This window comes from Hemitrygon akajei, chromosome 7 (assembly GCF_048418815.1).
Source record: "Hemitrygon akajei chromosome 7, sHemAka1.3, whole genome shotgun sequence".
Classification (NCBI taxonomy): Eukaryota; Metazoa; Chordata; class Chondrichthyes; order Myliobatiformes; family Dasyatidae; genus Hemitrygon; species Hemitrygon akajei.
In genome coordinates, this window is record NC_133130.1 from 134,434,980 (window position 1) to 134,458,219 (window position 23,240).

General features: G+C 41.8%; 1 protein-coding gene across 1 annotated transcript in view; it reads left to right on the top strand.

Annotated features, from left to right (window-relative positions):
* Nucleotides 1–23,240, top strand: part of dnah10 (dynein axonemal heavy chain 10) — a 281,462-nt gene that overhangs the window by 181,364 nt on the left and 76,858 nt on the right. Inside the window, exons 45-52 of the mRNA XM_073052027.1 lie at nt 2,737–2,882; nt 6,316–6,468; nt 9,475–9,735; nt 11,726–11,898; nt 15,961–16,054; nt 16,311–16,478; nt 22,709–22,897; nt 23,037–23,208. Of these exons, the coding sequence (XP_072908128.1) occupies nt 2,737–2,882; nt 6,316–6,468; nt 9,475–9,735; nt 11,726–11,898; nt 15,961–16,054; nt 16,311–16,478; nt 22,709–22,897; nt 23,037–23,208 (1,356 nt within the window). The remainder of the gene's footprint in view (nt 1–2,736; nt 2,883–6,315; nt 6,469–9,474; nt 9,736–11,725; nt 11,899–15,960; nt 16,055–16,310; nt 16,479–22,708; nt 22,898–23,036; nt 23,209–23,240) is intronic.

The window sequence follows — 23,240 nt, forward strand, 5'->3', positions numbered from 1 at the left end:
TATAGCTGCTATTATGTCTTCTCCATAATTGCATCAATAGGTTGAGCCCAGAATAGTTCTTCGAGAGATGTTGACACCCAAGAACTTCACCCTTTCCTCTTCTGATCCCTTGATGGTGTATGTTCCCTTGAGTAGCTTTTCCAGGTCCACAATCGATTCCATTGTCTTACTGAAGTTAAGTGAAAGGCTATTGCTATGACACCATTTCTATGCTTGTTTTGATTGTCAAAACATGGAGGAACTGTCATGATCTCTCATAGCCTCGGATATCCCTGTGATTTCAGTCTCTGAGGCTGACCTGAGAGCATCGTTCAGGAGTTGAACCTAAGGGAAGCATCCAGCCAAAATGGGACACCTGGCTGAGTACTAAAGACCTGTACTGATCAACTGACTGGAGAGTTCACTGATATCTTTAACCCCTCACTTTGGCAGTCTTCAGGTACCCACCTGTTTCAAGCAGGCTTCAATTATACTGGTGCATTAAAAAAATATGGTAACTGTCACAATGATTATCGTCCAGTATAACTCACATCCACTGTGATGAAGTGTTTTGAGGGGTTGGTGATAAAATATATCAACTCCTGCCTGAGAAGTGACTTGGATCCACTCCAGTTTGCTTACAGGTACAACAGGTCCACAGCAGACGTAATTTCAATGGCTCTTCACTCAATCCTGGAACATCTGGAGAGCAAAGATGCAGACATCTGCATTTAGTACCATCATCCCCTCAAAACTAATTAATAAGCTTCAAGACCTTGGTCTCAATACCTCCTTGTGCAATTGGATCCTCAATTTTCTCACTTGCAGACCCCAGTCAGTTTGGATTAGCAACAACATCTCCTCCACAGTCACCGTCAGCACTGGTGCACCACAAGGCTGTGTGCTTAGCCCCCTGCTCTACATGCTTTACACTTATAACTGTGAGGCTAAGCATAGCTTCAATGCCATATCTAAGTTTGCTGGCAACAGCACTGTTGTTGGCCGAATCAAAGGCAGTGATGAATAAGCATATAGGAGGGAGATTGAAAATCGGGCTGAGTGGTGTCACAACAACAACAACCTCTTACTCAATGTCAGCAAGGCTAAGGAGCTGATTATTGACTTCAGGAGGATGAAACTGGAGGTCCATGAGCCAGTCCTCTTAGGAGATCAGAGATGGAGAGGGTAAGTAACTTTAAATTCCTTAGTTCTATCATTTCAGAGGACTGATCCTGGGCCCAGCAAGTAAGTGCAATTATGAAGAAAGCATGGCAACACCTCTGCTTCCTTAGAAGTTTGCAAAGATTTAGCATGGCATCTAAAATTTTGACAAACTTCTATAGATGTGTAATGGAGAGTATATTGACTGGCTGTATCCCAGCCTGGTATGGAAACACCAATGCTCTTGAATGGAAAATCCTATAAAAATTATTGGATATGGCCTAGTTCATCACAGGTAAAGCCCTCCCTACTATTGAACGTGGAGTGCTGTCCATGCTTATCATCATCAAGGACCCCCACCATCCAGATCTTGCTCTCTTCTCACTGCTGCCATCAGGAAAAAGTACAGGAGCCTCAGGACTCACACCGTCAGGTTCAGGAACAGTTAATGTCCCTCTTGATATTTATTGTTTGTTTATTTATTTTTATTATTTCTTTATTTTTGTATTTGTACTGTCGTTGCCTTTTGCACACTGGTTTTCTGCCCTATTGGTGTGGTCTTTTATTGATTCTATTATAGCTATTGATTTTTTTGTTTATGCCCTCAAGAAACTGAATCTCAGGATTGTATATGATGTATATGTGGTTGAGGCAGGTACATTAACAACATTTAAGGCACTTGTACTTTGTACCTTGATGATAAATTTACTTTGAACTTTGAACTTTTGAACTCAACCAGCTGGTCTGTCCTACTCTGGTACACCTCCACATCACCATTTAAAGTTATACCAACAATAGTTGTGTCATTAGCAAATTTATATATGCCATTTGAACTGTGCCTAACCACACAATCATGGATATAGCGAGAGTAGAGCAGTGGGCTAAGTACACATCCTTGAGTGTTGATAGATATTTTGGAGTTTCTGTTTGTGTTTATGCACGCTCCACTTCACCAGAGAGACTAAAGAGACTCTGCAGATGCTGAAAATCCAGAGCAACACGCACAAAATGCTGGAGGAACTCAGCAGGTCAGGCAGCATCTATGGAGAGGAATAAACAGTTGATGGTTCACATTGTCCTAATGAAGGGTCTCAGGCTGAAGTATTGACTGTTTATTTCCCTTCATAAACACTGCCTGATTTGCTGACTTCACTTCATGAGCAGAATAAAAATTTGTTAACGTAAAGAAACTTTGTTTAGGGTAATGGAGAAATATATTTTGCAATGGAGGTTAATTATTTTAAATTGATCCATGTGGTTACAGAGTGAACATACCAACTATGCACTAAGTATCGAACTCACGTCACTCGAGTTGTGGTGCAGCAGCATCAGCCATTGTGCACCCCTTTTAAATGTTGTTAAGTATATTCCTACATCAGAATCCAAGACAAGCTGCTTATATGTCAATTGTAATTTCTTCCTGCACTGCCACCTCTGGAGTGTGGAGGGGGGCTAATGGGGGTGAATCATTGGGTGTGAATGTAACAATGGTAGAAATAATTGGCAGGAAGAATTCTCAACAATAATATTCTCAGTAAATGCAGGTATTGAAATGAACTGATGTGACCTTATTGAACTTTGCTGAATTTTTTGCAGTCCCCACCGTCGACACCACGCGTATCAATTGGCTGCTTGGAGAAATGGTGAAAATTAAACATCCTGTACTACTGGTGGGAGAATCAGGAACCTCCAAAACTGCCACGACACAAAACTTCCTTAAAAACCTTAACACAGATGTTACTGTACGTGGCTGAGATCTGCTGCTTTTTATCTTGTATATACAATATTTGTTTCTCAAGAAGAGATTTCCTTTTCTCTCCTTCCTCGTCTTCAGTGGATGGAATGCACACTCATTGCATTATTGTGTACTGGAGACAAGGAAGTTAGGGAACTGGCCTGTTTCTGCTGGGAAGTCCCATGATGGTGGGTGTCCAGTCACATATCCTCTAATGGCAGAATAAGTTGACGAGATGGTAAGAAACCACTTGGGATTGTTGACTTTGTTGCAGAGACATTAAATATAAAAACAAAAAACTTGTGCTGAAACTAATTTGTCACTGGTGGGGAGAATAGAGAAGCTGATGTTACACTGATCGAGTCTGAGAGCGATATGGCCAGGAAACACACCCTTCTGTCCATCTTGACCAAGGTGTCCACCTGTGCTAGATTCATTTGCCCTGTATTTGGCCCATACTGCTCTAAACCTTTACAATCTGTGTACCTGTCCATGTTAATGTACCTGCCGGTAGCTCATTCATTGATCCCTTTTAAATTTTTCCCCTCTCATCTTAAACATATACTGCTAGATTTTGATTCTGTTTCCCTGAGAAAAAGACAGTGCATTCAGCCTAATAGTGATTACCTCACAGTCTCCTGTGCTCCATGGAAAAAAGTCATAGTTTACCCAACTTCTCCCTAGAACACAGGCCCTCAACATTTTTGTAAATCTTCTTTGCACACTTTCCAGCACAGTGATGTCTTTCGTATAAAAGAGTAACCAAACACACAGTACTCTAGGTGTGACCTCACCAATGTCACATACAACTGTAACAAAGTGACCTAATTCCTATGTCAATGCCCAGACCGATGGCCTTTTTCACCACCTTGTCTACCTATGATGACAGTTTCAAGAACTATACACTTATTCTCCGAGATCCATTACACTCCTTAGTTTCCTACCATTTACAGTGTGCTTGACTTTCCAAAGTGGATCACATCACATATACTTGCATTAAAATCCATTTGCCACTCAGCTACCTTCCTTAAGCTACCTACCATCATTTTCCCTGTATGATATTATTATCTATAGCAAAGAGAAGAGTAATAATCTAGGAATTACCCAGGACCACATGCCAATGACAGCAGAAATAGAGAGTGAGATAAAATGAGACTAAAGAAGAGATGTCAGAAGGTGGGATCTAAATTCCTGAGGCTTTAGGACTTGTTCCAGAGAAAATGCTAGGCTGGTACACGAGACATGGACAAGGCTGATATCCATGTGAAGTATTTGTTTGTGGTGTTAGGGTGAGTTTAAGTTAGTATGGAAGGTATATGGTCCCTCACCAAGAGTTACAGGAGAGGAAATCAAGGGTGGAAGAAAATACATAAATTGAAAGCAAAAGCGGAACACATGGTTCTGCTGAGGTACAACCTATCCAACAGGGGGAAGTAGTACGTGGGAAAGTGGTAAGAAAACAAAATTAAAAGGTCTGTATCTAAATGTATCTGAAACAAAATCAATGAAGACATAGATCTGTATCAAGTTCAAGTTTAATTATCATTGATCTGTATGGTTTAAAAGCCATTACGGTAACAGAAAGATCAAGGCTGAGAGCTTAATATTCAAAGATGTTTGAGTTTTAGGAAGGACTGACAGGAAAGCATAGCAGAGTTATCTCAGAGCTTTTTAAGTGATGGAATGAGAACAGTTGTGAGGGCTGAGATGCCACTGGGTGCTAGCAAGGAGCAAGGGATAACAGTCAGTGAAGGGAGTAGTGTACAGGTCCGAAACAATAAACCATGGCATTAGGTGATGTTAAATGATGGCATTGTTTAGGTGATGTTGGGTGGTAAACAATAGCATTGTTTAGATAGTGTTGGGTAGTGTTAAACAATGGCAGAGGTTAAATAGTGTTGGGAGGTATTAAATGATAGTGTTGGTTAGATGGTGTTGGGCAGTGTTAAACGATGGTGTCAGATAGATAGTGATTAGATGATGTTGGGTAATGTTAAACAATGGCATTGGTTAGATGGTATTGGGTGGTGTTAAACAATAGTGTTAGATGGTGGTGAGTGGTAAACGATAGTGTTGGTTAGATGATGTTAGGTGGTGTTAAACGATGGTGTTGGGTAGTGTTAAATGATGGCATTGGGTGCTGCTAAGCAATTAGCAAGAAGCAAGAGATAACAGGAATGGGAGTTGTGTACAGGTCCCAGACAGTAAATGATGGTGTTGGTTAGACTAGCACCGTAATCATGATTTACTTTAATCTTCATGTAGACTGTGTTAATTAAATTGGCCACAGTAGCCATTCAAATGTCCATAGAGGTTTTCAGGAGAGCTTCCCAGATCTCTTATTATGGGACCAACTGGAGAACAGGGGACAAAATATTTAGGTCTGCTAACATTTACAAGATGTAAGATATTTAGATTTTCAAAATATGCATCATAATGTTACTTTGCTAGACAAGAAACAGGGCTAGTTAATTAGCTGGAAACAGCAAGTTGGGGTGAGCGGTCCATTTACAGATTGGCAAATTGAAACCTGTGCGACTCCACAGGGATTGGTGCTGACACCCAGCTGTTTTAATAACTTGGAGGAAGAAAGTCACTGCATTGTAGCCAAGTTTGTGGATGATGCAAAAAGTGAAGGTGGGGCAAGTAAGGCAAATGGTGAGGAGGATATGGCTTATAGAGAAATACGGATAGGCTTAGTGATAGGAAAGTGGCAAATCTATGAAGTTGTTCACTTTGGAGTGAAGAGTGATAAATAGAGATAGCAGAAAGCTGCATCATTAAGTGATTTAGGTACCCCTGTGAATTAAGGCAGTACCATTCAACTGGGAACCAGAGGAATGATGGCCATTATTTCAGCAATGATAACACCAGAAAATGCTAAAAAAAAAAATACCTCAGCAGGTGAGGCAGCATCTGGAAGAAAGAACCAGAATAATAATTCATATTGTCAGAACTGGGCGAGAAAAAGACATGCTGGGAAAAAATGATGGGGTTTGCTTATGGGTAGGAGGAAGAAATCTATCAGACAAGCTGTACCCGAGGTCACTGTGGGGTTTAATAGGAGTCAGAGAGTGGGAATACAAACATTGCAAACTGAAAGTACACTGAGGATCTTCAGTGTCTCACTGTCAGGGTCCCTAGGACCAGAGCACACTCTCTCACTGTAGGAGGTTCCATTTAACACTCAGGTGAGGAAGTTTCTTCTCTCAGAGGTTTATGAGTGTTTGGAATTCCTTCTCCCTGAAAGTTGTGGAGCCTGCCTCCTTGAATAAGTGTAAAAGAAATTACATTTTTGCTTAGGAAATCAGTGTATGAGAAATGATATGAATGTGTTATGAGAAATCTTTGGATCAAACATGATATTATTGAATGGGAGAGCAGGTTGATGTGGCTTCTGTTGCAGTTTTAAATCTGAGTATGTTTGTTTGATCTCTCAGCTGCTGTTGACTATCAACTTTTCCTCTCGGACCACGTCAATGAATGTACAAAGAAACCTGGAGGCCAATGTAGAGAAACGCACCAAAGTTACGTATGGGCCGCCTGTGGGAAAGAATCTCTTGGTCTTCATTGACGATATGAACATGCCAAGGGTAGGTGGAACCTTTATATTGTATATTTTTGATGGAATACTAATACATAAGCGTTAGAGTTAGAAAGAATGTTTAAGGGCCAGTTGCTGTACTGGACCATGCTTCAGTCTGCTGCACCAATGACAATAGGAAATCAACCTGTCAGTCGAATAGTGGGAAAATTATAAATGTGAAGGATATTCAGCAAAAAACCACATTATTTCACCTTTGGCTGCATGAACTGCCGTTAGTTACATAAGGTGTATTGAAAGCAGTTGATGTGAAGAAGGTACTTGTGATATTCACCAGATTAGTTTATTGGTTTATTATTATCACATATACCGAGATACAGTGAAAAGCCTGTCTTGCATACTGTTTGTACAAATCAAATCATTACACAGTGCATTGAGGTAGAATAAGATAAAATAATAGCAATGTAAAATTACGACCATAAGATATTGGAGCAGAATTAGGCCATTGAGCCCATTGAGTATTCCTGGCATTTCATCATGGCTGATCCATTTTCCTTCTCACCCCAGTCCCTTGCCTTCTCCTTGTTTCCTTTCATGCCCTGACTAATCAAGAATCTATCAACCTCTGCCTTAAATATAGCCAATCACTTAGCCTCCACAGCCGCCGGTGGCAATGAATTTCACGGATTCACCACTCTCTAGCTAAAGAAATTCCTCCTCATCTTGTTTTGAGATGACCTTCCCTGTTATGAGGTTGTGTTCTCCGGTCCTAGACTCCCCCCCCCCCCCCCCACCCCCACTGTTGGAAACATCCTCTAATAAAGAGTAAAAGCTATTGAGAAAGTGATGTGTAGGTAAACAATAATGTGTAATATTACCAGGAGGTAGATTGTGAGGCCAAGAGTCTATCTTATCGTACAAGAGGTCCGTTCAAGAGCCTGTTAATAGTGGGGTAGAAGCTGTCCTTGGGCGAGGTGGTACGTACTTACAGGCATAAGTAATTTCTGTCTGATGGGAAGAGGTACTGTCTGGGAAACTTGATTGACTGCCAAACTGGAATCATTGAACAGCAAACTTGCTTGTTTTTGACAGGGAAATAAGATTATCACCACAGTTTCAGAACCTCTCTTCTGTGTGCTGGAATATCCCAGCCTCTGAATAGGTCCCCTGCTTCCCAAAAGATCAGAAGTAGCTGTAACAGTAGTAATGTTTGCTCCACCATCCAAATAGATTGTAACTTAAAAATAAATGAAGAGTCTGTGCCCACACTTCTAAACCATCTCAACCAACTGAGAGGAGAAGGTCTTTTTTATCCCAGTTTTAAATGAGTGTTCCCTGATACTGTGGTCATACCCTCTGGTTCTATACCCTCTCAGAAGAGGAGATATCCTCTCAATATTTCCCCTCAGAACCTTCTGCTTCAATAAGATTGCCTCTCGTTCTTCTAAACTCCAGTGAGTTGAATCTTAGTCTGCCTAAACTTTCTCAAAGGACAATCCACCTATATCTGTCTCTGAACTACATTCAATATTTCTTTATTTTAAACACACTAGATGTGATCCCACTAATGCCTTGTGCAGTGAGACTTTATTAGTTCAATCCTTGATTCCCCTTGAAATAAGAGCCAACGTTCCTGTTAGCGCCAGCTTTCTGTTTTCTGCACAAAGACCCCATATTCCTTTTGTACTTTCTCAAAATAATTCTACATTTAAATAATATTTTCTGTCTTCCTTCCAAAGTGAATAACTTCATAAAAACTGTATTATATTCTATTTGTCATAGCTTTGTTACCTCATTTGTTCTTACCAATATTTGTTAATATCTAGGTTCCCAGATTTTACCTCCTTTCAACTATGTCTCTGCAGTGACCTGAATCTCCATTTTGCTGTTTGTTCATCCACCTTATTGCAAATGCTTCCTGCACTAAGATCTGTACATTTACCTTATTGTCATTTTTAATCATCTTTTCTTTGTATTGTGGCCCAGTTTGTCTCTTGATTTCCCTGTAGTCTACTTTTGCATTTCACTTCCTTTTCTTTTTTTTCATCCCCTCTGGCTACATGCTCAGATTCCTATTCCCCAGCCATTCTAGATTAAACTCACACCAACATCACAGGCAAGCACTCTCACTGGGTGCAAACTGTGCAGGTTTCACCTTCCCCAGAACCGGTGTTCCAAGTCACAATCCAGATCCCTCCCCTCTGCACACTACTTCAGCCATACAATTGATTTGCTTTCTCCTGTTGTGGAACTCATTAGCTCTGGAAGTTATCCTGAGACTTTGGAGATAACTGCTTTTTAATTTATTCTTAAATCATTGAATTTGTCCTCCAGGATCTCATCACTTTTTCTATCAGTGTTGGTATCACTTTCTATCATAGGGACTTTTTCACTTTGTCTTTTCTGCTCTGCATCCACTAGATATCCTTGACCCTAGAAAGCAAACACGAGGAAATCTGCAGATGCTGGAAATTCAAGCAACACACACAAAATGCTGGTAGAACGCAGCAGGCCAGGCAGCATCTATAGGGAGAAGCACTGTCGACGTTTCGGGCTGAAGATCCCATAAGGGTCTCAACGCCTGAACGCCTGCTGCGTTCCACCAGCATTTTGTGTGTGTTGCTTGACCCTAGAAACCTTTGTCTGTTCCCCATAGAATGGGTCCCCATTCAGCTGTAGCTCTATACTCTTTCAGTCCTCTCTTGTATAGCAAAACCACCCATAGTGTTACACTTGTGGTATTTGCTTCATTTTCCTGAGAAAGCATCTCATCAAGCAGTGTCCAAGATGATATAGCTGTTGGGGTGGGGGGAAGATTGACAGTCACGGGGTCCCTGCACTGTCCACTTTCCTGTGCATCATGGTCACCCATTTCTTTCTGCCTACTTCCTAGCAGTGGAAGACTAAAATTATCCCTTTTGCATCTGGTGAGACCTCTGTGTTACAAAAATAAACACATTTTTATAGAAGCCCATGCCTGGTTAAAGAATTTCCCTTCTGAGATAATTTCTGTTGTTGCAAAATTGACTTGGCTTTGTTGATTGTTGAAAACTAGGTGGATGAGTATGGTACACAACAACCCATCGCTCTGCTGAAACTCCTTCTGGAGAAAGGTGGCATGTATGATCGTGGTAAGGAGTTGAATTATAAAATCCTGAAGGATCTGGGCTTTATTGCTGCAATGGGAAAAGCTGGAGGTGGACGTAATGAAGTGGATCCCAGATTTATCTCGCTCTTCTGTGTGTTCAACATAATATTTCCAGCAGAGGAATCTTTATTTTCGATTTACTCTTCCATTCTGAAGGGACACACGATGGTAAAGAAACCAATTTTTGTACTTAATCTATGGGGTAACTTTTCACTAATCCTTCCATCTGGATTAAAAAAGGGTTGTTGCTGGAATTAAAGCTTGGTAATAGATCTCTGTTGCTTCACATGACATCCAAAGAACAGACAGCTTGAAGGTTTTGCATGTATTACTTAAGATCAGGCTAGACAGTGACAGATGCACAAAATTGCTCCTGTGACCAAGACAGAAGGAAATCTGATTTAAATACTGTCGAGTATTTGCTCTGTTAATCATGTTTGATTCTGCAGTCTTTTGCTCAAACTATCTTGTTCTCAACTGCTCTGAAGTGTGAACTGTAATGTAACCAGGGCAATGGAAATGGGACTAGCTCAGATAGACATTGTTGGCATGGGGAAATTGGGCTGAAGGGCCTGTTTCAATGCTGTATTACCCTGATTCTAAAGTTTAAAATATAACAAAGAAAGGAGTATATATTCTCTTAGACTCAAACTATGTCCCCAGTTCTTTTGCCCCATGCAAATAAAAACTCCATCAGTATTTCCATTAAGTGACAACATTCAAGGCTTGCAAAATAAACAGGAAGCTATAGTGGAAGATTTGCAACACACACAAAATGCTGGAGGAACTTAACAGGTCAAGCAGCATCTGTGGAAAAACTATACAGTTATTCTTTAGAGCCGAGACCCTTTGGCAGGACTGGAGAAAAAAAATGAGGAGTAGATTTGAAAGGTGGTGGGAAGGGAGAGAGATACATAAGATAACAGGTGAAACTGGGAGGGGGAGGGATGAAGTAAAGAGCTGGGAAGTTGATTGGCAAAAGAGATACAGAGCTGGAGAAGGGGGAGTCTGATAGGAGAGGTCATGGAAGAAAGAAAAAGGGTGAGGAGCACTTGAGGGAGGCGATGGGCAGGCAAGTTGAGAGAATGGTGAAGGCAGGGGGAACATTACCAGAAGTTCGAGAAATCAATATTTAAGCCATCAGGTTGGAGGCCACCCAGACAGGATATAAGGTGTTGTTTCTCCAACCTGAGTGTGTCCTCATCGTGACAGAAGAGGAAACCATGGATTGACATGTCAGAATGGGAAGTGGAGCTAAAGTGGGTGGCCACTGGGAAATCCTGCTTCTTGTGGACGGAGCGTAGGTGCTTGGCAAAGCAGTCTCCCAATCTACGTTGGGTCTCACCAATATACAGGAGGCCACACCAGGAGCACCAGACACAGTAGTAACCCCAACAGACTCACAGGTGAAGTCTCATCTCACCTGGAAGGGCTGTTTGAGGCCCTGAATGGTAGTGAGGGAGGACGTGTAGAGGCAGGGTAGAGTTTGTTCTGCTTGCAAGGATAAGTGCCAGGAAGGAAATCAGTGGGGAGGGCCGAATGGACAAGGAAGTCGCGTAAGGAGCGATCCCTTCAGAAAGCGGAGTCCATTCTTGTAGAAGATTTGCAGTTGAATCAGACACTGAAAGGGAGGGGAAAGAAATGACTGCATTTACAGAGTTAATGCCATTGGGTGAATTGTACTGTGTTAGAGTGCTGGCTAACACAGTCCATACAATTCACTCAGACTGATGTACTTCCAGGCATGCTCGCTGGAAACCCTACTAGTATGGGGAAAGTGTAATGGATCCTCAGTCTGGGATGTTGATAGAGATCCTTGTGATTAGTGGAGGGGCAGGTTCAGTCAGGGTAAGGTGTTGGAGTTAGAGCTGTTCCAGCTGAGAGTGACAACAGCCAGAAGGTCCACCAAATCAAGGTGGAATTTTGGATCTTATTCCCTCTGAAGGTTGAAGCTTGAACTGGAATTAGTCCTATGTGATGATGATAACAAGGTGAATGGAACACGGCCGATATGACCTGAACCGGGGCCTCCCTGATTTAATCACAAAGGTGGAGAGCCTTGCTGATGGGAAAGGGGGAGGGGTATAATGGTGGGAAGGGACAAAGGAATAGGCAGTACAGTGACGTGTGACTAATCCCATTACTGATTGTTGCTCAGCCTTTCACTGAAGAAGTACAAGGAATCTGCGTTAAAGTGACCTCTGCTACTCTACAACTTTACAGCAAGATTGTACAGGACCTGCCTCCAACTCCTTCAAAGTTTCACTACATCTTCAATCTGCGAGACCTGTCCAGGGTGTTCAGTGGACTGATCCTTGCTACTCCTGAAAGGTGAGATTCATTGAATTTTATTTTCATTGAAGGTTATAGACGTGTCTCTGATTGGCTCGTGAATCATGGATGCTAACATTTCAGTAGCATATCTCACATCCTCCAGGCATCTGAAAGCCTAAGAGAAACATCTGTGAGTCATAGCTAAAAGAAGATAATAATTGGGAGCTTAACAACTTTTTTAAAAACTTTTTTTTGGCATTGTTTGGAAAGGATTGGCAGATAGAGGCAGTAGGGTGGCTCTGATGGTAAAACTGAAAACAAATCCTTGGAAAGAGGTGACATAGGATCGGAAGATGTAGAATCCTTGTGGGTAGAGTTAAGAAATTGCAAAGGTAAAAAGCCCATGAAGGGAGTTGGTACAGGCCTCCAAACAGTGGTCGGGATGTGGGCGACAAATTACAACAGGAAATAGAAAAGGCTCATCAAAAGAGAAATACTGTTCCATATTTAATTAGGGAGCTTATGGTAAAGCTAAAAGTGTTGTGTATTTAATATTTAAATAATATTTGATTAATGTTGTAAATATATTGTTTGATTAAGCATTTCTTGTTTACATAATTAATTATGGGTTATATGTAAAAGTACATGAATGACATGTTATTATGCCATTACATCATATGTGCATGCCCTACTAAAAATAAAAATGAAGTACATAAGTTTATCCTTGGGTTCCCAGTGTTTACCTTTCGATTAGTTTCTGGAGTTGCAAAGTGTAATAGTGGCAAGGAGTAAGTTTTAAAATGAACCCAAGATGACTACCTACCTGTTGAAGTGCAGTGATACGCTTGAGTTTAAAAAAAGCGCAGCACATTTTTTTACTTTGCAAGAGGAGAGAGACGTTCGAGTTTAAAAAAAGGCAGAAAATGGATAAAATCCATGGGTTCGTAAACAGTGAGTACCATGTAATAATGGCTGGCTACATTGGAAAGACGGCCACGATCAATTGCACAATAGTTATATGTGTACTGAAATTGAGTAGTATTTTGAAGCAAATGGAATAGCCAATGAAAAGCGAGTGCCAGTTTTGCTAAGCGTAATAGATGGAAAAGCAAACAGTTTGCTCAGACATTTGACTGCTCCAATCAAACCAGCCAAATGAACTTTACTAATGGCATGAGAGCAATGCAGGAACCTTTGGAACCAAAACTATTGTTGATTGCAGAATGCTGTAGGTTTCATAAGCAGAACCAAAAGGAAGGGGAACCCATTTCAGTGTACATGACTGAATTGAAGAAATTGTCTGAGTATCACAGGTCATTGATTGGCTTATTGATGCACTGACAGATCGTTCAGTTTGTGGAACCTTACAAGAAAGCATTCAAAATTGGTTCCTTAACTGAAGCACAACTCGCATTTAAAAGAGCAGTTGAAATGTCTGTGTCAATGGAAATAGCACACAGAGATACAATTGAGGAATGAAAGTGAGCATATAACAAAATTGCAACATCTAACCACAAACCTGCCTGGCTGAACAAGTCGTGTTACCATTGACAGGGCTCACATGCACCAGACTAATGAAAGTTTAAAGGTGAAACATGCAGAAAATGCAACAAAGTAGGACACATACAAAGCAAGGGCAGACAAAAATGAATGGACTGCACAGGGTAGAGAAAAAGATAAAAAATCAAGTTGCAGTTTCAAAAAGAACACAGAACTGCATGCTGTTGATGAAAAATCTGATAATGGTGAGAGTGACATAGGATTATGTAATCTTGAGATTTACTATGTGAAAAATTACAAGAGACAAACAAAATGCTTTACACCAGATGTGAATCGCAAATTAATTAAAATGGAATAGGACACTGGCTCAACTGCTTCAGTCATTCCACAAAATGAGGTTGAATGGCATTTCATCAATACTGAACCGAAGCCTCCAGATATCCAACTAAGAACTTACAGTGGAGAAAAGAGGAGAAAAGATAACTCTTATGAGACTGAGACTTATAACAGTGAAATACAGCAAGCAACAAGCCACATTGGGTTTGTATGTGGTGAAAACAGGAGGGCCAGCATTATGGGGTGTGAATGACTGAGACAATTACAACTTGACCGGAGATCTGACCTCCCCCGGCATGGACTAGAGCTTCTCATTATCTGACAAATATTCCTTCTCAAGTTTGACTAGTGTCTCTCACAGGTCAGGAAGCTGCCACACTTTTTCAACAAGGGTTTCAGAATCCTTAATTCTGTCCACTTGATGATATCTTGAATCACAGAGCTTGGAATATTGCGCATGTTTTGGGAGTGCCATCTTGTGTATGTAAATAATGTGGCCAGCCCATTGGAGCCAATGGAATGTAACCTGTTGATGCTGGTTCATGTTCCTGAACTGGAATATTTCTCATAAATGTGCAGCCCCTCGGCTGGCATATCAATTAATGTAATAGACTTCTAGTATTCATCTTGTATCAATACAGACAGTTTTTCTCTCCCTTGTTTTTGCTCATCACTATTTGACTTGTCCTGCTGGAACTAACCAGTTCAGCATCTATTCATAGCCTCAGCTCATGCTGTCCAGGAGCAATGTTCAGCATCACTAGTGCTTCCCCAGAACTGATGGCATTGCCTTGCTGCAAGGGACTTTGTAAACAGGTTTTTTGAAGCAGTATGTTGGGATCCCTACTAGAGAGCATCTATACTTGGCCTTATCTCAAGGAATGAGGGTGGAGTGTCTGTGGACGAGCACTTTGGGAACAGTGGCCATTGTTAATTAATTTTCAGGAGAAAGGTGAGGTTGGTCCTTGAGATAGGGGCCACAGCTCGGGGAAAGGCATATTTCAATGGTGTAAGACAGGAACAGGTGGGAGTTTGTCAGGAGCAGCTGCTGGGGGGAGAAATGGGAGTTCAGGAGTCGGCATGGTTTTGTACAAGGGAGGTCATGTCTCGCTGACTGTGGGATGTCCTTACAGAAGTATATAAAATCACGAGTGGTATAGATACAGGCCCTTTGGCCAAGTCCATTCTGACAATGATGCTCATCCAACTAGTCCCAATTTTCTGCCCATATTCCTCTAACTTACCCGTCCATGTACCTATACAAGTACTTCTTAAGTGATGCCATTGTATCTGCCTCAGTTCTTCTGACAGATAGTTCCATATTCTCAGTACACGCTGTCAGCATTGGTCTTCTTCCCAGGGCAAGGATGTCTGGAACCAGAGGACACAGATTTGATGCAGGAGGGAAGAAATGTAAAGGAGGGTTGAAGGGTTCAGTTTTCCACACAGAAAATGGCGAATATCTGGAATGAATTGCTAAAGGAGGTGGTAAATGCAGATGCCCTCACAATGTGATTCAGTATAGCATAGTAACAGGCCCTTCAGCTCACAAAGTCCATGCTAGGCGTGATGTCCAATTATATCACTCCCCTCTGCCTGCACAGGATCCTTATTTCCATTCCTTCCATATTCTTGTGACTGTCTAAATGACACTGCTACCTCCACTATCCCTTAGATCAGGAGTTCCCTAACTTCTGTATGTCATGCATCCTTACAGGTGGTGGGGTGGAGATACGTCTCTACCAAAGGAGGTGTAAGGCACTCCTTCCCTCCACTAGCCTGCAGGTCACCATTGGTCAAGGTGTTGCCCCTGCTTAGCCTCTCCTGATCAGGGTCATGTGAAGCCATGGGCACAGGTCATATGAGCAGCCAGTGCAGTTTGAGAGTCATTTGGAAAAGTACTGAAAATAGGTAAGATGTTGAGGGATAAAAGCTGAATGCAGGCATGTGGAATTGCAGAATTGTATTGCACAGGAAGAGGCCTTACTGACTCACCCATGTGCCTATCTACAGGGTTCCATCAGAACGTGGCTGTATAAGGGTGTAATCTGAATGTAGTGTTGGATAGAATCACTGTAGAATTAGCATTGTAGGAAAAGGGGAATCCATTCAATCTAAATTAGGGCTTGACTGTATCATCATTAGCCCAAGTTATGTCCTTCACTTTATACAATTGTCAGTTTTGGTCATTCGTGCAAGTCTCAGATTTCTACAAACCTTTGTGTAATTGTTTCCCAACTCTATTATTCACAAAGTTCTTTTCTTTTTCCAATATTTACCAAGGTTTCAAACAGTTGGACAGATGGTCAGGCTCTGGAGGAATGAATGTCTTCGAGTGTTTCATGACAAGCTCATTAATAAAGTGGACAAAATGCTGGTTAGTATAAAGATCAGTGAACTAGTGACACCATTTTCTATGGCTAAAACTTCCTGCGGTTTTTAATTCCCATGTTTTCCCACATTCTGCCCTGCATGTTTCTTAGGTCATCTTTAATTTACACCTTCAAAATATATTCAAAGTTTCTCTATTTAAACTAATAATTTAAAATAAGTTAACAAGGAAATTGTGAAATCCCATTGTATTTGTGTTGTGCTCTTTCCTTCAAGATATTTTTTCATTTCCATATTTTCAGGTTGAAGGAAATATCAACCAATTAATAGAAGAACATTTCCCGAATGTATTAGAGCAAGCCACCAGGAATCCGATTCTGTTTGGAGACTACCGGACATTTATGCAAGAAGGGGAGCCTCGTATATATGAAGATCTGCAGGATTATGAGGCTGCTAAAGCTCTCTTCCAGGTGTGCAGCAAGTGCTGATAAATTGTTGCATGAGAGGCAGATGAAATTTGCCTACAGAACCATTTTTAATAATCATTAGATTTTATAGTAATTTATTCCCTTTGCAAAATAGTTTAAAATCATTTATAGATCTTTAATATCCCTAGCATGACGAAAGTTGTGAAAAATAGATCCAAATTGGTCTGTTTAGGCATGCAGATCAGAAACAGATTGATTTTACTCTTCCCAATGATATGAACATAGCTAAAATATTAGATGGAATAAACATTGTTGGTCAGAAGATGTTAAGGGCTGAAGCATCTTTGAAGAGAGGGAAAGTGTATCTCAAGGTAGTATTAGGTAACATATACATACTTCGACCATAAATTTTCTTGGAACTGTGAATTAAGCTGGATGAATAGTATCTCAGACTGTTAATGAGTGGAATAATGAGCATCTACAATCACTGTCCAGTACCCGCTGGTGACACAAGTAGTGCCAGAGGACGGCTAATGATGTACTGTACCATTGTTTATCAAGGATGAAAGAGTAGACAGTCATGGATTAGTTTGTTCATTGGTGATAAAACTATTGAAATCAGTTCATAAAGATGATATAACCTTAATTTAAAATTCCAGCGAGTATAGGCACAGAGCCATCAAATACTCCTCATACATTAACCCTTTCATTCCCAGAATCATCCTCATGAATCTCTTCTGGACCCTGTCCAATGCCAGCACATCATTTCTTAGATAAGGGGCCCAAAACTGCTCACAATTCTCACAAGTGCAGTCTGACCAATGTCTTATAAAGCCTAGGCATTACATCCTTGGTTTTATATTCTAGTCCTCTCAAAATGAACGCTAACATTGCATTTGCCTTACTCACCACAGACTTCACCTGCAAGTTAACCTTTAGGGAAACCTGCACAAGGACTCCCAAGTCTCTTTGCACCTCTGATTTTTAAATTTTCTCCCCATTTAGAAAATAGTCTACGCTTTTATTCCTTCTACCAAAGTGCATGACCATATACTTCTCTACACTATATTCCATCTGCCATTTCTTTGCTCATTCTCCTAATCTGTCTAAGTCCTTCTGCAGAAATTCTGCTTCTGAAGCACTACCTGCCTTTCCACCCATCTTTATATGGGTGGAAACTTGGCCGCAAAGCTATCAATAATGTGAAAAGAAATGGTCCCAATACCATTCCCTGCAGAACACTAATAGTCACCTGCAGCCAGCCAGAATAGGCCCCCTTTATTCCCACTCTGTCTCCTGATAATTATGTCCCTCATAATTTTGTATGCCTGTATCAATCTCCCTTGATTCTCCTACCCTCCGTGAATAGTCCAAACCTCTCTGATTTATACCTGTGATGGTAGTCTCTTATTCCAGAAACAAGTCATTGAATTATAAAAATGTACAACACAATATGTAGATAAGCCTACAAGAGGAGAGGCTGTACTTGATCTGGTATTGGGAAATGAACCTGGTCAGGTGTCAGGTCTCTTAGTGGGAGAGCATTCTGGAGATAGTGATCACAGTTCTATCTCCTTTACCATAGCATTGGAGAAGGATAGGAACCGAAAGTTAGGAAAGTGTTTAATTGGAGTAAGGGGAAATATACGGCTATCAGGCAGGAACTTGGAAGCATAAATTGGGAACAGATGTTCTTAGGGAAACATACGGAAGAAATGTGGCAAATATTCAGGGATATTTGTGTGGCGTTCTCATAGGTGCATTCCAATGAGACAGGGAAAGGATGGTAGGGTACTGTGGTGTACAAAGGTTGTTGAAAATCTAGTCAAGAAGAAAAGAAAAGCTTACGAAAGGTTCAAAAACTAGGTAATGAAAGAGATCTAGAAGATTATAAGGCTAGCAGGAAAAAGCTTAAGGATGAAATTAGGAGAGCCAGAAAGGGCCAAGAGAAGGCGTTGGTGAGCAGGATTAAAAAAACCCCAAGGCATTTTACAATATGTAAAGATCAAGAGGATAAGATATGAGAGAATAGGACCAATCAGGTGTGACAAGTGGAAAAGTGTGTATGGAACCGGAGGAGAGAGCTGAGGTACTTAATGAATACTTTGCTTCAGTATTCACTATGGAAAAGGATCTTGGCGATTGAATTGAATTGAATTTATTTCTTACATCCTTCACATACATGAGGAGTAAAAATCTTTATGTCATGACTCCATCTACATGCGCAATGTGCAATCATAGTAATTTATAATAAATAGAACATTTAATGTAATATAGAGTACACTCAAGTCAGCGTGAGTTCATCAGTCTGATGGCCTGGTGGAAGAAGTTGTCCCGGAGCTTGTGAGTCCTGGCTTTTATGCTGCGGTACCGCTTCCTGGACGGTAGCAGCTGGAGTAGATTGTAGATGGGATGGCTTGGGACCCAATGATCCTATGGGCCCTTTTTACACACCTGTCCTTGTAAATGTCCTTGTAAATTATTATAGAGATGACTTACAGTGGTTTGAAAAGCTTGAGCATATAGACATTAAAAAGAGGATGTGCTGGAGCTTTTGGAAAGCATCAAGTTGAATAAGTCACTGGGCCCAGATGGAATGTACCCCCAGGCTACTGTGGGAGATGAGGGAGGAGATTGCTGAGCCTCTGGCAATGATCTTTGCATCATCAATGTGGACAGGAGAGGTTCCGGAGGATTGGAGGGTTGCAGATGTTGTTCCCTTATTCAAGAAAGGGCATAGAGATAGCCCAGAAAATTATAGACCAATGAGTCTTACTCCAGTGGTTGGTAAGTTGATGGAAAAGATCCTGAAAGGCAGGATTTATGAACATTCGGAGAGGCATAATATGATTAGGAATAGTCAGCATGGCTTTGTCAAAGGCAGATCGTGTCTTATGAGCCTGACTGGATTTTTTGAGGGTGTGACCAAACACATTGATGAAGGTAGAGCAGTGGATGTAGTGTATATGGATTTCAGCAAGGCATTTGATAAGGTACCCCATGTAAGGCTTAAAGAGAAAGTAAGGAGGCATGGGATCTAAGGGGACCTTGCTTTGTGGATCCAGAATTGGCTTGCTCACAGAAGGCAAAGAGTAGCTGTAGACAGGTGATATTCTGCATGGAGCTCGGTGACCAGTGGTGTGCCTCAGGGATCTGTTTTGTGACCCCTTCTTCGTGATTTTTATAAATGACCTGCTTGAGGAAGTGGTAAGACACTTGGCAGTGTGGAGGATCAGAGGGATCTTGGGGTCCAAGTCCATAGGATATTCAAAGCTGCTGCGCAGGTTGACTCTGTGGTTAAGAAGGCATACGGTGCTTTGGCCTTCATCAACCATGGAATTGAATTTAGGAGCCAAGGGGTAACATTACAGCTATATAGGACCCTGGTCAGAGCCCACTGGAGTACTGTGCTCAGTTCTGTCGCCTCACTACATGAAGGATAAGGAAACTATAGAAAGGGTGCAGAGGAGATTTACAAGGATGTTGCCTGGACTGGGGAGCATGCCTTACGAGAATAGGTTGAGTGAATTTGACCTTTTCTCCTTGAAGCGATGGAGGATGAGAGGTGACCTGATAGAGGTGTATAAGATGATGAAAGACATGATCATGTGGATAGTCAGGGCTGAAATGGCTAGCATGAGAGGGCACAGTCTTAAAGTGCTTGGAATTAGGTACAGAGGAGATGTCAGGGGTAAGTTTTTTACACAGAGAGTGGTGAGAGCGTAGAATGGGCTGCTGGCGATGGTGGTGGAGGCGGATACGATAGGGTCTTTTAAAAGACTCCTGGATAGGTACATCGAGCTTAGAAAAATAATAGTGCTATGAGTAATCCTAGGTAATTTCTAAAGTAAGTAAATGTTCAGCACAGCATTGTGGGCCAAAGGACCTGTATTGTGCTGTAGTTTTTCCATGTTTCTAACACAGAAACAGGCCTTCCAGCCCACATACACCATGCCGACTGTGATGCCTACCTGCTCTAATCCTAATTACCCACATTAGGCCTGTATTCATTCATGCTTTCCTATCCAAGTAGCTGTACAAATACCTTTTAAATGTCGTAAATGTATCTCCCTCCACTTTTTCCTCTGGCAGCTTATTCCAGATATTCACCACACTCTGTGTAGAAAAGCTCAACCCTCAGATTTCCTTAAATTTTACCCCACTCACATTAGTTCAACACCCCCTTACCTATGCAGAAGATTCTCTTTTCCTACTCATCCCTTCATAACTTTATAAGCTTCAACTCAATCACTCCTCAGCCTCTAGTATTCCAGTGAGAATCCAATGAGCATAAGCCGTAAATAAAAGCTTTTGGACAAGACCAATATGATCTACAAAATCCAATGCAGGGACTGATCAGCCGAACTAGGAGGAAAGTATTCACAAGGATCCATGAACATCAACTGGCTGTAAAGTGATATGACCAACTCTGCTTAGTCTCTATCCATGAAGATCGAGAGAGGCAGAAATTCGACTGGACATCAGTGGAAGTCATGGCGTAAGGAAACAGCATGCAAGAGAATTCCTGGGAGTATGGTTTTCTGAGAACAATTCTATAACCAGACATGTAGATCTCTAAAAACACAAAATGCTGGCAGGACTCAGCAGGCCAGACAGCATCTATGGGAGGAGGTAGTGATGACGTTTCGGGCCGAAACCCTTCATCAGGAGTGAAATAACATGGGATGGTCAAGGGGGGGGATAAGAAGTGGGGGGAGGGATAAAGTAGAGAGCTAGGAAGTGATAGGTTGGAGGGAAATGGGCTAGGGGGAAGGTGGAGAATTATGGGAAATAAAAGAGAAAGAATGGTAGGGCTGGGGGGAGATTATAGTGAGGGGGGAAAAAAGAGAGAGAAGGAGAACCAGACTGAAATAGATAGGGATGGGGGGGGGGGGGCAGTGGTATCAACGGAGGTCTGTGAGTTGGATGTTCATGCCGGCAGGTAGGAGGCTACCCAGGCGGGAGATAAGGTATTGCTCCATCGACCTGCATGTGGCCTCATCTTGATGGTAGAGGAGGCCATGGACAGACATGTCAGAGTGGGAGTGGTCTGTGGAATTGAAGTGTGTGGCCACAGGGAGATCCCGCCACTGCTGGAGGACTGAGCGCCGGTGTTCGGCGAAACGGTCTCCCAGTCTGCGGCGGGTCTCCCCAATGTATAAATGGCCACATCAGGAGCACCGAATACAGTATATCACCACAGTTGACTCACAGGTGAAGTGGTGCCTCACCTGAAAGGACTGTCAGGGGCCTGGGATGGTGGTGAGGGAAGAAGTGTGGGGGCAGGTGTAGCACTTCTTCCGTTTGCAGGGATGAGTGCCCGGAGGGAGGCCTCTATCCTATTTATGAGCTAATGAGGGCAAAATTTCTGACCACAATGCATGGAGTTTGCCAGGCAGGATGAGATTTCCTCCCTACATCATAATTGAGTTTCTGTAATAACGACAGCTGATTGATAAGTAGATAAAGGCCAAGCATTCGAAGGACACACCAGAATTAACAGTGCACAGTTGCAAGTAAGTTGCCAAGTTTGGAGAACAACTCAACCCACCAAAATAAGCCCAGCCTATCCAGTCTCTCCTTACAACTACAGCCCTTCATTTCAACAACATCCTAGGGAATCTCTATTGCTAACACATCTTTCCTGCACTGCGGTGACAAGAATTGTACATAATACTCTGTGTGGACCAACTAATGCCATATACTCATAAAACTCCTCTAGACCCTCTCTACTGACCTCACATTCTTCCTATAATATGGTGACCTGGAATGAACGTAGTACTCTAGTTGAGGACAAACTCATGCTTTGTAGAAGTACAGCATGACCTCCCTAATTTAATCTGCAAGGATGTATTAATAAGAGGTCATGGGTTAAGGGTGGAAGGTTAAAAGTTTAAGGGGAACACAAGGGGAAACATCTTTACTCTGAAGGTTGTGAGCATGTGGAATGAGCTGCTAGCGCAAGTGGTGCTTGTGAGCTTGAATTCAATGTTTAAGAGAAGTTTGGATAAGTACATGGATGGTATGGGTATGGAGGGCTATGGTCCTGGTTCAGGTTGATGGGAGTAGGTGGTTTAAATGGTTCAGCACAGACTAGACAGGCTGAAGGGTCTGTTTCTGTGCTTGTACTTTTCTGTGAATCTTAAGAAGTCTAACGTTCCACAAGCCTTATTAACTGTGTTCTCAACCTACCCTGTCAATCTCAGTGATTTCAGCATACCTTTTACTGGATTGGCTTACAAGTGACAGAAATTCAATTGATTTTGTGACAGGAAATTTTGGAAGAGTACAATGAACTGAAGTCTCAATTGAACCTGGTGTTGTTTGATGATGCTGTGGAGCACTTGACACGGATCCATCGGATTATCAGGATGGACAGGGGCCATGCTCTGCTGGTGGGTGTTGGTGGTTCTGGCAAGCAGTCCCTGACCAAACTGGCTGCATACACAGCGAACTGTGAGGTAAGCTCCCGTCTCTGCAGACCATGATGTTAGGCAATTTATATGAAGCTGCCTTATGATAGATTGAGCACAGAACGAGCATATTAATATAAGGTTAGCACTAATAAACACTTAACCATCTCTGCTTCATTCAAATCAGATTTTTGAGATCGTTCTGGGTCGAGGTTATTCTGAGACTAATTTCCGAGATGATTTGAAAGCTCTGTATCTGAAACTAGGGATTGACAACAAGTCAACAGTCTTTCTCTTTACTGATGCACATGTGGCTGAGGAAGGATTCCTGGAGCTGATAAACAACATGTTGACCTCAGGTATTCCTTACATAATATTTCTGTTAGTCTGA